We start from the raw sequence: 15,923 nt of genomic DNA on the forward strand, positions 1-15,923 counted from the left end.
GGGTTAAGCTATAATATGAAGTCACTAAGAAAGTAATAAATTACAGTTTTGATAATGTGAGGATAAGAATTTTTGTTCTCAAAATGACACTCAGAAAGGAAATATAAGATCAGGGATGACTGGGGAGAAGGATATCCAGAAAATGCAATAATTAGGAGGTACTGGCAGCTGTGTAGTCTCCTTTCAAATCTCTTGGAGTGAGGAAAATGTATTCTATATTCCTCTTTACTCCAAACAATATCAGAAGCAACCTACTTTTTAAACTGTGGAAATAGCAACATTTCTTTAGGAAAAAGGTAAAAATGTGTTGATTACATCATGTTTTTCAGTACTGGCTGTGGTATAAGGAACCAAGCTCCCGATAGGCCCATTTGAGCCAAAATCCTGTGCCTTGGCTTCATAGAAAACAAGAACAATTTCCATTTGAGAATTAAGAGGTCTTTATTTGTTAACTGGAGGGATGTCAAAAGTCCTGTTGTGCATGAATTTGCTCAAAATAAAAGTTAAAATTCAGGAGTATTTCCACTTTGGAAAAACTTTCCATTTGGCAACCATTTAGGTAAGATATCAGTAGATAATGTACCTCTCTATTTGCCAAGTATCTTCTTCTACCAGTCAGAGACACCAAGATTAGGAGAGACACAAGAAATTTGTAACAAAATTATGGCCTGTCAAAGACATTCATTGTCTTTGATAATGTGATTTTCCTTAATAGTTTAATTATAACAGGAAAGAATCAAGCATAGCAGAAGTTCTAAGTGTTAAACAAACTTTACTCCAATCTGAAAATCAAAATCTGTTTGTCAGTCTCAATTACTGCACAATAAAGTTTGATAAGGGGCATTTACCTCTCCCATTTTCCTATGATAGGAATAGTGTATCTGTCTGTTCTAAGTTACTACCTGTGTTGATGTGCAGGCACTTTCCTTCCCTCATCCTGGAAAAGCAAGGAACTACCCATCCAACCAAAAGAAGGATGTCTCAAAGGGTAAAACTGATGTAGAACCAGTTCCCACAAAGAATTACCAAGATTTATTTCATGGTGAAACGCTGCACTGTGATGATCTAAAGTTAAAGTGGCTTCAGACCTCTCTTGTATTGACTGCTGCAGTCATCAGATTACTCAAATTAAGTCTAGAGAAGTATAGGTGTACAAACTGCATGTTTTTATCAGAGTGAAATCTAATCTAATTGATGTAAAAGTTTAAATTTCTCAGTGTTCAATTCAGCCAGTATCTTATCCTTGGTTTTTACCCTGTCAGAGGAACACTGGATTGAATTGCAGGCCTGAACCCTTGCTCTATTAAGAATACACGACTGCTCAGCTTACTGCTGATGAGCCAAAAGGGTAAATAATCAGATCACTAACACATTCAACTCCAGCCTTTCTGTCTGATTATGAAATAGCCCTGACTAGCCTTTCTAAGGGTAAATTTGCAGCAGTGAAAGCCCCAAGGCTTTGTGTGTTTCTTGGGGCAGGGACACAGAAAACACAGGAGAGATTCTCTAGGTGTAACCAAGCATCTGATCAAAATCAAATGGTGGTAAAAATCCCTTGGCCATTTCTTACATCACTCTTCCAAATAATCACTGAGTGTTCTCTTCAAGCTGATAACCCTCTTTAGAGCAAGATTCCTGTTCTGTTAGTTGTTAACTGTGCTATGTCAGACGTGTTAACAAATATTGCTTTCTCCAGTTCAAGGATGAACTAACCCTCCACAGAGATCTTCCCCAGAATGAAGCCACGCCATGTGCTTGCACAAATCAGAGCTAAATCTCTTTTGATTTTCTCTCCAGGGACATAACTCATTTCACTGCCTCTAGCACTACTCATGCTATCCCCTTCAAGGGATCCTTCAAACTGGCTTATGACCCAGATGTGTTTCTATCCAACACCTGAATTCAAGCCAGTGGTTCTTCCTGACTACTATCTAAAAGTCCATCTGTTTGCAATAGTCTAACACAACCTCTGCCTTGCTTTTTACTCTTCTAAATTTGTTCCATAAATTGTCCTTTCAGTGTCTCCTTTTATTTCTGTTTATTTCAAACACATCCATGGGTTTCACCATGGGATTCATTTGCTTATGGCAGAAGACAAAGCACTAACACAAATCCTCCCAGTGCTAGTTCTGTATTCCTTCCAGCATCTGTAGCTGTGCAAGAAACTATCCTCTAAATTATTATAATTTAAGATCAGTCAGTTCCTAGGAAATCAAAATCATAACAGGGCTAGCCACAGAACACACAAAATATGATCTGTATTGCTGCTTCTGGTTCTTGCCTACTCATGCTACTGTCAGGACTCACTGACATCACTGTTGAGAAATGAAGAAAACAAAGTTTGCTTCAGGTTCCATTATAAACATAAAAGAATTACTCAGGGGAGTGGGAAGGGATGTTCCCTTTGATTTTCAGAGGAGTCAGATGGAACCCATAATAAGCAGAAATAAATGGGATGTCTTCACTGAAGTTTTTTAGGGGGATATTGCAAAATGCACAGAAAGAAAAGTGTTTTAAAGTGGCTTTTGAAGTATCACACGAGTTTTTTAACAGTGCAGAGCATTCATTAATAGCTTGAGCCCAGTGCTATTAAAATTTACCACGCACTTGCAAACATTATTTAACTGCCACAAGAATACTCCTTCACACTTGTTTTAAGGATAAATGGCTCTCCTAATGCTTTTTTTTCTTGGGACAGAAATCCCCAGAGCAGCCAGTGAACTTGTATCATAAGCAGATGACAAAAGCACATCTGACTGCAAAGGCAAAAAGTATTCTGCCAAAAAACAGTGACTGACAAAATGCATTCCCATAAAGAAAAAGCTCTTTGAGTTAAAGCTACTCCAGGCGTGCACAAAAGCACATTAGTAGCATCTGTCAACCTTATGAAATATATTTTCAGCCTGGCTCCCTAAAGAAACATGACATATGCTATTGTAATGTCTCTCTTTTAATAATCTTTGAAAGTTTTAGCCAGTGTCAAAAAAAAATGCAGAGTTATTAAGAGATATCAAAGATAGAACATAGCTAGATGTTTTTGTGAAAAAAGGCAGTTTAAAAGAGAGAAGCCCAAAATAGAGCTCCTAGTGAAGAAATTACCTAATTTGGGATTGGCATTTCTTCAAAGACAGTGGTCACACAAAATCACTCAAGTATGGGCAACAGACTTCCAAAATTCAATGGGTTAAGTGGTACCTAATCAGCATGGGAAATATGAGCCTGAGTGGTCTAGGAAACCTAAATGACTCAAGAAAACTTGAAGCAGAATTGACTTTTGGAAACAAGAAACAAAACAAACAGGAAATGCAGAAACAGAAAAGCTGTCTTCCAATAATGAGAGGTCTTGATCAAACTCAGAAGATGCTGAAGTCAGTGACTACGGAGGAAATGGCTGAGAATTACCGACCCTGTTACACAGGGAAACAGATGAAAAGGAAGAAACAGTGAATACTGAAATCCCATTGATGGAGAAAGTCCCCAGTCAAGGGGACAGCAAAAGAACTTGAGTGTGAAGACGGCCAGCATGAGGACACCACCCTCCAGACCAGCCCAGGAGCCCAAACTAGGGACAAAATACGAGTCCTTTGATTGTCTTGTACATCTCAGAGCCAGAGAGGAGGTCCCACGTTACCTTTCTGACGTAGGAAACAGCATCTTCCTCCGTGTACACCTCTGCACTGACCCCTCCTCTCCTGCGCCGCGCCTTCACCACCGGGTTGGGAGGCGGAGGGGAAACCTCGTCGTCGTGAGAGTCCGACTGGGAGCTGGATTTCTGCCGAGCCAGGATTTGCTTGCATTCTTCCTGCAGGGCAGAAAGAGACAAGAAAGCAGCTCTTACCCATGGATGTAGTCAATTCACCCTTCTTTTATGACTGTCAGCAACCCTTTTACTTCTGTGTTTGGGTGAGTGTCAATTGGCGCTGCTGAAAGAAAATTACAAATTTAATGAGAATAGCATCGACTACAGTGTGTGTGCAGGCATTTGACCTGTTCAACTCTTTCTTATACATGATGGCAACCAATGTACATAAAGTGCAGGCGTGTCTTTGCAGCTACTCCTGGTTGAGAAAGCAAAACAAGCCTCTTTTGCTCACTCTCCAACATCACAGCTGCTATTTGCTCAGTTGGCTTGTACATGTCATTGTCCCCTGTACAGACAATTTGTCAGGAGTCACACATTGATCTATTAGATAGGTTTCTTCATCTTGCTCTCCTTTGCAAACTTACTATCACCACAAACAACAAAGATGCTCCCTACTCCAGAATTTCTGCCATACGACTGATTTATAATCAATGGGACTCCTTCCAAGCAAATAAGATCCAAGGTAGGCTCCAGAGGGCTGTGAAAGATGATGGCTGGCCTAGCACCAGCTGGCCAACAGGGAGGTTATTCTCTAAATTTCATGCTTGTGGAACAGAGAATAAAATAGAAAGGGGAATCCCTGAAGAGAGAGTAACACGAGTAGAAAATAGTACAAAAAACCTTCAGGAAAGGAGGTCAGAGTTGCAAGACTGTCAATTCATACACTGAATTTGACTTCCAAAGGATAGAGACAAACTAGATTACCCATAATTACAGTATTTTCCCAGAGCCCCATGTTATATCCCTCAGCTTCCTGGGATTCAAGGGAAAGCATAAAGGACTAAAAATTCCCTTTGCATCATCCATGTCTGTCAGTCAAAGAAATGGGGGCCTCTGCTCAGACCCAGCCCTCCTTCTCACCCCCTGGCACTGCTCAGCCACAACACACTGCCCCTGCTGCTTCCCCAGAGCCTTTGGGGCTGGTTCATCCCCATCTTCAGCAATCCTGCCTAAAGGGAGGGGAGAACTGGAGATGGGGTGGGCCATATGTTCTGTTCCCTGGTACAGGAAACCAGAGGGCATGAGCAGCAGGGACACAGGCACTGCAAGCAGGCAAGCTGGCTCCAGAGTTTCATCTGCTGCCATCTCCTCTGTGCAGGCAAAGCCCACAGCCTGGTGGCCCCAGTGTCACACTGAGGGATGTACACGACTCCCTGAGCAACCCCAGTGTTTTTCAGACAACCCAGCTCTGCAGCACTGCAGACTACCCAAAAAGAAACACAGCAACACAGCTCCCTGCACACCCCATAAACCAACACGGGTGCCAGCACCTGGCCTCTGTCCCACAGGAAATTTCCAGTGAGATTTCCATGCAGAGCTAGGACAGCAGTGAGAGGAGGAGGGAGCATCTGGGAGCACCAGCACGAGTGGCAGATCACCACCACCACCAGCTGGCCTCAGTGCCAGAGGAAGTGACTGATCCACAGCTCAGCAGCTATGGCACCACAAAAGGGCAGTACACAAAACTGGCACTGGCTCACAGCTTTCAAGCTTGCGAGAAAAATGGATGATTAATATATGTTTTGCCATTGATGTTTACATCAAATCCATTCATGCCACCTGTCTTTTCTGGTCTTATTCCAGTTAATTCCTGTACTATCACTGACACTGCCCTTCTCATTGACCTCTGACACCAGTCTTTGATGCACTATTGCTACTTGAAATAAATAACTGAGCAGTATTTCCCATGCTGCATGACTCAAAGTAACAAGTCACACGTTCTTGTTTTGAAGAAGGCATTACTGAAATATTTAGGTGACAAGCTCAGAGATAAAATGTAGAGGGCTGGCTAAAGATCTGACTTTTCAAGATCTTGACCTGCCTCAAAAAGTGCCAAGTTCTTTCTGAGATCAGTTGGGGTCTAAATCTGGTTTACAACCCCAAAACTCCCAAGCCACAATACTGTTGGCTGTGGTGCTGCAACCAAAAAAACTGAAATTTCAGATGTACTAAATCCTTACTGAAACTTTTTAATTTCACAAACAAATAGCAGCACCAGATAAGTAAAAAATTACTCAGCTAGATTTTCCTATAGTGTAAGAATTGGAAATTCTATTTCAGCATTCTCAGCAACTTCTTCCTTACTCCTCTGTCTCTAGATTCCTTAACCACAATCAAGGAAAATATTTCAAATACAAATCTATGCTAGATATTACGCTTATATTTAACATCTAGTCTTTAAAAATGAAAACTATGATGGAAGAATTTCACATAACATTACTGACTGCCTATCTCTGACAGTGTTAATGGTCTCTGATTATATTAAATGAACAAAACAAAATGCACCTTCTTCATGGGCTTAACTGAAAAGTGGTAATGACCTTTCTGAAGAATAGCTGCTAAAATTTAACTAAAAGGCAAGTACAACAAGAGGGCAGTGGGGTAAATAATCGTGTGCAGCTCTTACAGTTCTTTTTATACACAGCATATTTACTCAGAGAGAAGAGTAGTAGTTTGCACATTTGAATATAAAATACACTCTTCTCTCTTAAGTACACACTGCATAAAAGCCACTTCCAAGGAATTAATAAATAATATCTCCCCTGCCCCAGCACAGATTTATACACACAAGAAAGCTCAGTGAGATAAAATTAATACTACAAAGCATGCTCTTAAACTCAAATACTTTTAGAAGCCAAAAAGATATTAAAGGATTATAAAAGTGAGTTACTGTGTGATTCATTTTAAAAGGAAGTCTCTTCACTACAAACTCCTTTTATATAAACAGCAGGCAGTTGAGTGGCTGGCTTTTCCACACGCCGCTTTTGCAGTCTGGGAAGGATCCCCATTCCTGAGCTAGAGCGTGCCTTTTGGAAACAGGAGCGTTTGTTCTGTCCTGGGCTGAGCCCTCAGAGAGACGTCTTCCATAGATCCTGGGGTGAAACTGCACAAATGCAGCAAATGTTTGAAAGGAGGAATGAAGTGTCTCAAGAAGAGTTCTTCAAACACCGATCTTCAGAGGCGGCTTGATGTGAATCCTTGTGCAGAACTCAGTTTCAAGTAAACACCTCATCATCTTTTGTTGTCATGACAACCGGTGATATCGCTCTCTCTCTTTGGACAGCACTGATAATTCATAATCATATTGCCCAATTATGTCCATTTTCAAATGAGAAAACACATGGAAGACACAAATGCAAGACAGTGTAACTGCCTGTGATCATTGCCTCAGATTAAGAGAAGAACCAATAAATACAACTGCAATAACCAACTCATCTGTTGAATGTCCACTTTCAACTACAAGGGGCTGAGGTATAAACCACAGGAACTTAGCTTATTGTCCTCAGCATCTTCCCCACATCATGCTTCCATGAATTTTTAATGAGTTTAAGCACTGCCAGTGAAGCAGCCACCATGCTGAGACAGTTTTTAGGTTTACACCTCCTTTCAGACCACTGCTTAAGAGGATAAACCGTTCCCAACCCAGCAGCTTTCTTCCCTGTCAGCTGGAGCATTTCTAAAGAGAAATTCACCTCCTCTGCCAGTCTCTCCTTTCAGGCTTTGTCACTACCTGAAAACTCAGATGAGCTGAAGGAAGGAGAGCTCCTAAGGAGGCTCCAAATCACTGTGCAGCCTTAAAAAAACACCCCAAGAAGACCTTTAGAATCAAGTCAGATATTTGATATCAAAGCTCAGTACCTCTGCTCTGCTTCCTACAATGTATACATTGCATTCAAAAGCAACACCACCAAGTACACTCTAAATGACATTTTTTCCCCTCAAGCACATTCATAAACTTTTCTGACTGACAGACCTCGATTACTCACAGAAAACATGCAGGAAGGTTCACGCACAGGTAACTAATCTCTCTTTGCACTGGAATTGACCCAGAGGAGATGCTCTCAATCCAGGAAGGTTTCTACACCCCTCACCACTCCTTGGGGCTGATGATTTACAGCAACCAACAAAGGCCACAGGCAAAGCACTTTGCTTTGCTGGAAGGACGGGGCTGACTGATGCCATCACTAAAAGCAGGAAAAATCTGGGAGATCTGAATGTTCTTTCCAGTCTTATCTTTGCCAGATCAGATAGATAATCTTTTTGATCATTCAGCCTTCTTATTCACACAATCCCAATTATTGTTCCACTGCCTTCCCCCTGGTACATGCTACCTTTTCTTCTACAGCACTTCTAGGAAATACCTTTAACATGCACTCCCTGCTATCCTACCAAGGTATTTACCCACTCCACAGTTTTCCTCCACTTTGATTATTATTTCTGCCTCCGTGGCCTCTCTGCATCTCAGCTCATTCCCAATTTCCAATCTAGGCAAAATTCTCCTGCCAAAAACCCGCCTGACACTCCAACTGCATCACTGACCTTCCTCAGACCCTTTACTGCCATTGTTCTACCTCCTGCAACTTGTTCACACCTCTTGTCTTCTCCCCACCAGTGTCTTCAGCATCTCAACCCATCACCACCTCTTCCCCATGTCCCTACACACGCCTCACAGCAAAGTGAGAGGTTATGTTACAAAACACAGACCCTATTTTTGATACTTGAAAGCTTATATAATCAAAGAGACTCATAGCCAACACTCCTGATTCTTAAAACCCAGCCAAATAACAATGTATGCACGCATAGCTTGTGTAAGAGACAAGCCCACATAAAAGTGGATTAAGTGATGAATGTAAAACAGGGGAGCTTGAGATGTGAAACAAAGACATCTTCCAGGCAGAATTCCCTCCGTGTTCCATCACTGCACTCTGTTTTTGTTAGGTTTTGGCTTTGAGACTGGGAAAGCTACTCACACTTGTGGACACACAAAGTAAACAGGGGGCTCAGCTCTAATATGTTCCACACAAGACTTGTAATAGCACGGGTTTGCTTATAACTCATTTTATTTCTCAGGGAAAAAGCTTTTTTTTTCTCTCTTTTTGCTCTTATTCCCTTCACCCTCCACCCTTCCCTAAGCCTCCTGCATGAAGGAAAGTTGGCCTGAGGGGGTTTTAAAAATTCACCTCGTTTTCCTTTACCTCTTCCAAGAAAACTGTCACCTCCCACAACACTGCCTGGGGCAGACTGGCAATCCCAGAGGCCCAACCTGAGCTGACTTTCATGATTTTCATCCAGCTCTTCCCAGCCCTGACAGCAGCAGAGGCAGGAGCAGAGGCTGCCCAAGCCTGCTCAGAGGGGCAGTCACAGCCAGCCACCCCCTGCTCCCACTTTTGTGCTTCTGTCAGCATCTCAGGTACATTCCTGAATGCTTTACCAGCATTTCTGACCACTAAGGAGATACCACCTGACTGCTTTGTAAGCTTGGAACAATATTATTATTAGGCTTTATAAAACTGCTTAGTTAATGCATTTTTTCTATAGTTTTTTTTCTCTGTGTGATTTTGCTTCAAATTCATAACCTCTCCCCAGCTTATCTGAAAGCAGTGAGTTATACTTTGCATAATAACCCGTACTTTTCACAATTAATTTCATCAGTTTAGACAGGTTCTGGTGGAAATTATTGATTGAAGGATTCCTTTTTGTGACAAAATACAAATACTGGGAGAGAATACTGCTGCAGAAGAAGAGCCTGGTGCTCAAATCATGATGCTTGAGTACCTCTGGATCTGGAACTCCCTGTGGTGAGTAAATAAAGTGTATTTTGCTAACAGGGGGTGCTTTTGTGGTTTATCACACCTTTTTCCTTCCCAGCTCACAGCTCTGTCCCAAACACAGTGTGCAGTTCCACCCAGTGCCCCAGAGAGCTGAGTTCCAGAAGGTTCCAGCAAAGCCCAGCCCAGCCCTGCTCTGAAACACCCCACACAGCAAAGCCATTTTAAACACATCCCTCTTCTTTGGTGCCATTTCCTTCATTAGTTCTGCTGCTCATTCTAATTCCTTGCTGCGGAACAGTTGAGCTTAGCCTGGCAAGACAACTCCACCTTTGATCACATAATGGTGGCACTAAACAGCCTGACACTATGAAATCCTTACAGTCTCAGTATGGCTAAAAATACAAAGCATTGCCTGTAATTTCTCAGTAATTAACTTTTTCACATAAAGTGAGAACCAGAGATAAAGTACATGTTCCCTGTTTTTTTTCTGCTATGCCTCCTTTAGTCCTCAAGTAAACAGGACTTAATTACAGCTGTTAAAATAATGCCACAGTTTCTTGGCTAACATCTATTCCCTCACTCCAAAAAAACCCAATTACAATCCCTAAGGGAAAGATTTTCCTCACTCCATCCACTAAGATCTACACAGTCACAGGGAAACGTAAAATAAATTGTTCAAAGGAAATATCACAGGTTTTAAAATCTAAAGTACCTAAAGTGTTTTCAACTATTTTCTGTGCTCAAGGGCATGTTACAGATTTTTACAAAGTAACTGTTAATGTGATCAGAGTAGATGTCATCTTGAAGTCCACAGGTCACAGCATATAAAAGTGACTTGCAAGCCTCAGAATATAGAAACATGGGCTGATTCCCAGCAATTACTGGCAACTTAAGCAGGTCCTGCCAGTATTAAGTGAACAGAAAAATGTGTATTAAAGTTTTCCCACAATTATTTTCAGAGTTATGGGGTTTGATATTGTACTTGATAGAAATAAGCTGCATTAGAAAGGCATTGGGGGGCTGTTCTTTCTAACATTGGCACTCCTTCAGAATCAAACATCAAACCTCAGTCTCCAGTCTCTTTATTCATAAGTATTTATTCACGTTGTCCCTTTACAGCCCTCCCAGGCCATGTCCATGCTGTGAATAAAGAGTGGCCCAGGCACAGAGCTGAACACCAGCCCAGGACAGTCCAATCCTCGGGCATTACCTCATCCCTGGCTCTGCTCTCAGCTGCTCCTACCAATTCCTGCCACAACAAACCTGCTCTGCACGTGTGACACCTAAGAATGACACCTAAGAATGGCACCTAAGAATGGCACCTAAGAATGACACCTAAGAATGACACCTAAGAATGGCACCTAAGAATGGCACCTAAGAATGACACCTAAGAATGACACCTAAGAATGGCACCTGGGGCCACTGAGTGTGGTGGGGTCAGAGCTTGGTCCCTCACCCATCTTCATTCAGCAGCAGGCTGAAGGCAATGAACCCAACTCTGATGTCATCAGAGGGTGAAAAGCATTTATGATCCACTCTGATCTTGCATATTATAATAAATTTTACTTTTATGAGTTGATTTTATGAGATGGAGCAAAGAATTAGCAAAATTAAACACACTCTTCTTTTTTTTTATTCGTTTCTGAGGTAGCTACAGTACTTTGATGTGGACCAAGCTCTACTTGTTTTCCACAAGATCATTTTTTAACCACTTAAAAATATCCTACACTTCATCTCTAAACTTCCCACGTTTTTTTGACAGATAAACTGTTCTTCTGCTGCTCTCTTCAGTGGAACGTGTAGTTTATCTTAATGAGTTTGGAAAATAAGCTCCAAATACCACACTTAGGTGTAAAAATGCATTACTTTGTTTAGAAAATCATACTTAAACCTAAAGATTTTCACTCCTCTCCCTACACAGGACCAAAATTAAAGGAGCTAATAACAAATGTGCCATGTCAGTATTGCACATTTGCAAAAATCTAATGAACAATTGCTAAATTCACAATTCCATTAGGATTCTTCAAACTACCTGTATATGACAAGCCTAAAAAAACAGGATAAAACTTATTGAAAGATTTCTCTATCTTTTCAAAGTCTTCCTTCAATTGTTCTCATGCAGCCAACTAAATCAAAATATTATTCAACAGCACAAAATCCCTCACAGTGCACTCATCCCAAGGAAGTCCTCGGAGCAACAAGAGAGTCAAAATGCTTAATTACCAAGAATTACAGTGCTGGAAACCTCCAGAAGCAGCCTAAAGCCTCCAGGCTCAGCAGGCTCAGCCCCCAGGCTGCTCTAGAGAGGCAGTGCCAAGATTGTGTCCTCCCACAGCAAGCACAACATCCCCTGCAGTTGATGCCTTGATGTTTCTAAATCATCTTCCATTTTGAGACAAGTGCTATCCATCAGCTCCTGTGCTGGCATCCTGATTGATGTCCTACAGGATTCTGGTATCTGCTGTTCTTTGGGAAATAACAGATCACATGAAAGAAGATGTAATTCCTCAAGGGTGGGAGCTGCCCTCCCCTCTCAGGTCTGTGTGCTGTGTTAACATCAACAAAGCCAAACTCCCCCAGTACAACTCCTCAAAAAAACCCTCTAGCAATGGAGCATATTCCATAATACCACAGCACATTTTAATTTTTTTTTTCCAAGAATGGCCTTTATCCTTTTCAAGAAGCCCAAAATTCCACGTTATGACAGATAATAATTCACAACACAGTAAAGGAAATTCAGCAATTTCAATTCTCTCAAAATGGGTCTTGGCTGTCAGAAGTTTAGAATATACAAAATTAAGAGACTGTTTCTTTTTCATAATAATCAAATACAATTAAAAACCATCTTGTACTTTCTACCCCTCTCTGACATCCCAGGTTGCCACCAAAATGCAACGTTTTTTTAAAACTACACAAATTTGGTGTATACTCATTATATAAAAATGTATCAGAAAAGCAAAGAGTGAGATGTATTAAATGTTTTACATCACTGGTGATATATCAGCCTTATGTATTATTCACTATTGAAGGAAGGAACTACTGAACCTTATCTCTCAAGCCTACAACAACACTTGCTCACACAAGGTGCTCTTCCTGCAAAAACACCCGTAGGCTTTAGAAAGAATTTGTCTGGGAATGTTCTAAAATGTTTCCCCCACTCTACATTGCTTTAGAAGACAGTCACAGTAAGTGAGGTCTCTCTTAATGCATCCCCTGTCAGAGGATCCTGGGACAGGCACTGCAGACAGGAGAGAGCAGTGAAATTAAAGATAAAACTGTTCAATGATTTTGAGAACTTGCTGGTTCCCTGATCTTGGTCAGTTTTAGGGGAAGGTAAAACCCTACCATCTGACTCTGGAATAAACAACATTTTTGCACCCACAGGGAGGTTCTTCCAAGAGATGAAAGTTCAGAATGCCATGCTTCACAACCAATTTGGGTCATTTTTAACAAGTGCAGCTTGATGAGGTATTATAATCTTGGTGTTAAGCACAAAACATTCTGAACTATAGCAAATGTTACAGTAGACATCCACAATAGAAGGGTTGGGGCTTTTCTCTCTTAACAATTTATATTTTCACAGTTGTGTGGCCATTTAAAAATTGAAAGAAAAAAAAATGCACCAAAACATTTGAAAACTTTAAACAATCTTTTCATTTTATAAATTGAAAATGTAAAGTCACCTGAAAATCACTGACCTTTTCTAATTTTTCAAAGTGTTCTCTGAGGAACTTCATGGGTCGGTCTGGCTTTGCTATACAGAGGTTTACAATGCATTCTTTTAAAATCTGTTGGATGTTGTGTTTCTGAACATAGAGTTCACATCCCTTCAGGCTCTCATCTTCTTCCACATTGCAGGAAGCAGCAGCAGCCATCTTCAGGCTTGTAAACAGAAAACACAACCTAGGTGGAGAAAATGGTGCAAGAAAGAGATGAGACAGTTCCCAAATCTCTCATCAGAGAGATCTGAAAAGCAAAGACATTTTAATATTGCCTGTCGCCTTTTGAGGACCTACTGAATTTGAACGTTTTAAGGTTCTGGGGTTGTACATGGAAATGCTGAACTGTGTCATCTTTGTATCATCAACATCCCACCAAGTACACAAAGAGGATTTTAACTCCTAGATAGTGATCAATATTTGGGAACAAACCAGCAAACCAGTGAAACTGACCCTACGAGGCAAGCACTTTCAAAGACACTGTTAAATGACGGTGTAAAGCCCCGCTTTGCTCTCCCTGTGGGGACTCGCTCCTGTCACCAGCTCTTTGCTACAGAGGGGTTTTGGCAATGTTAGCATCTCTCCTTTCCCAGCCCGCGGCCCCAGGGAAGCTGAGGAGCGGGCAGAGCCCCCCGAAGGGAACCGAGCTCCCCAAAAGGAAGTTTGATGTACTGGGGGGAGAACAGCCCCAAACCCTCTTTATTTCCCCCAGCGAGGTTATGATCTCTCCGTTACGAGCCCAGAACGCCAGGGCAGCTCTACCCCGGCCCCGTCCTGTCTGCCCGTGTCTGTGGATGCCGGGGCCGTGCGGGGCAGGCCCCGGGAGGCTCCGAACGCCGGGGAAGTGCCCCGGGCCCGGCCGGGTGGATCTGCCTCCGCTGTCCCTGTCCGTGTCCGTGTCCGTGTCCCTGTCCCTGTCGCTGTCCCTGTCCCTGTCCCTGCCCGCCGCACGGCTCCGCGCCCGGCCGTGCCCGGGGAGCGGAGGGGCCGGTAAATACCTGGTGGCCGGAGCCGGCTGAGCGGCGGCGCCTCCTCTGTCCTGGCCGGCGGTGGAGGCGGGGGAAGCGGCTCCCCTGCCGCTCTCCGCACTGCAGCCGCCGCCGCCTCCGCTCCTGCCCGCCCGCCCGGGGCCGCGGGGCGCCGCGGGGACCCTCCTCCCGCTCCCGCACAAAGGCTCCGGCTCTGCCGCCGCTCGCCCGCAGGAAGTGCCGCCGCCGTCACTCACCGGCGGGCGCGGCCTCCGCCGCCGCCTCCGCCGAGAGGCGGCACGGACCCTGCGCTCCGAACCGGCCCCTCCGAACCGAGCGGCACGGACCGCTCCGAACCGAGCGGCACAGACCGCCGCGCTCCGAACCCAGCGGCACTGCGCTCCGAACCGGCCCCTCCGAACCGAGCGGCACCGACCGCTCCGAACCGAGCGGCACGGACCGCTCCGAACCGAGCGGCACGGACCGCCGCGCTCCGAACCCAGCGGCACTGCGCTCCGAACCGGCCCCTCCGAACCGAGCGGCACGGACCGCTGCGCTCTGAACCGGCCCCTCCGAACCGGGCGGGACCTACCGCTGCGCTCCGAACCGAGCGGCACCGACCGCTGCGCTCCGGGCGGCACCGACCCCTCCGAACCGAGCAGCACCGACCGCTGCGCTCCGGGCGGCACCGACCCCTCCGAACCGGGCGGCACCGACTCCTCCGCTTCGAACAGCTCCACACCGACCCCTCCACTCCGATCCTCACCGACCCCTCCGCTTCGAACGGCACCGCACGGACCCACTCTGCACCTCTGCACCGCACGGACCCGCTCTGCACCGCACGGACCCGCTCTGCACCACACGGACCCGCTCTGCACCGCACGGACCCGCTCTGCACCGCACGGAGCCGCTCTGCACCTCTGCACCACACGGACCCGCTCTGCACCGCACGGACCCGCTCTGCTCTGCACGAACCCGCTCTGCACCGCACGGACCCGCTCTGCTCTGCACGGACCCGCTCTGCACCGCACGGACCCGCTCTGCACCACACGGACCCGCTCTGCACCGCACGGACCCGCTCTGCACCGCACGGACCCGCTCTGCACCACACGGACCCGCTCTGCACCGCACGGACCCGCTCTGCTCTGCACGAACCCGCTCTGCACCGCACGGACCCGCTCTGCTCTGCACGGACCCGCTCTGCACCGCACGGACCCGCTCAGCACCGCACGGACCCGCTCTGCACCGCACGGGCTCACAGGGGATGGCTGGACCTGGCCTGGCTGCTCGGCACCACCAGCCTGAGGACAGGCCAGTGAAGGAAGACGGGCCTGGCCACAATGGACAATAGCCTGGCCTTTAAGCACAGGCCTGGCCACGAAGGTCAGTCTGGATGTGTGAAGTGGCCGGACCATGAGGGATGGTTATGGCCATGAAGGACAGTAGCCTGGCTGTGACACACGTGGCCAGGAAGGATGGCCTGAGCACAGGGGACAGGCTGGCCGTGAAACATGTCCTGACCATCATGGATGATGAGCTGGCCGTGCAGGACAGGCTGCAGAGCCAAGGCAGGTGCACGGCAGCCACAGCGCTGTGTGTGGCACGGGAGCTGCCAGCCCTGCTGAGCACCCACAGCTCGGGAGGGCTGGGAAGGGCAGCTCACAGCTCTGCCCGTGGCTGTCACACCCAGCAGCACCTCTGTGCAAGGCCGTGAGGAGTGTGGCCACAGCTGGGATTCTGCATGGGCCGGCACACGCTGTCAGGAATACTCCAGTGCACACTTGTATTCCTCCTGTTGCCGGGAATTTCACAGTCATGGTTC

At 45.3% G+C, this 15,923-nt stretch overlaps 1 protein-coding gene across 1 annotated transcript in view; it reads right to left on the reverse strand.

Annotated features, from left to right (window-relative positions):
• Positions 1–14,332, reverse strand: part of PRKAR1B (protein kinase cAMP-dependent type I regulatory subunit beta) — a 90,850-nt gene extending 76,518 nt beyond the window's left edge. The window contains exons 1-3 of the mRNA XM_063414149.1: positions 14,132–14,332; positions 13,113–13,317; positions 3,632–3,802 (exon numbers count right to left, since the gene is read on the reverse strand). Coding sequence (XP_063270219.1) covers positions 3,632–3,802; positions 13,113–13,289 — 348 coding nt within the window. The 5' untranslated portion in view covers positions 13,290–13,317; positions 14,132–14,332. The remainder of the gene's footprint in view (positions 1–3,631; positions 3,803–13,112; positions 13,318–14,131) is intronic.
• Between the last annotated feature and the right edge of the window lie 1,591 nt (positions 14,333–15,923).

This window comes from Prinia subflava, chromosome 17 (genome assembly GCF_021018805.1).
Source record: "Prinia subflava isolate CZ2003 ecotype Zambia chromosome 17, Cam_Psub_1.2, whole genome shotgun sequence".
Lineage (NCBI taxonomy): Eukaryota > Metazoa > Chordata > Aves > Passeriformes > Cisticolidae > Prinia > Prinia subflava.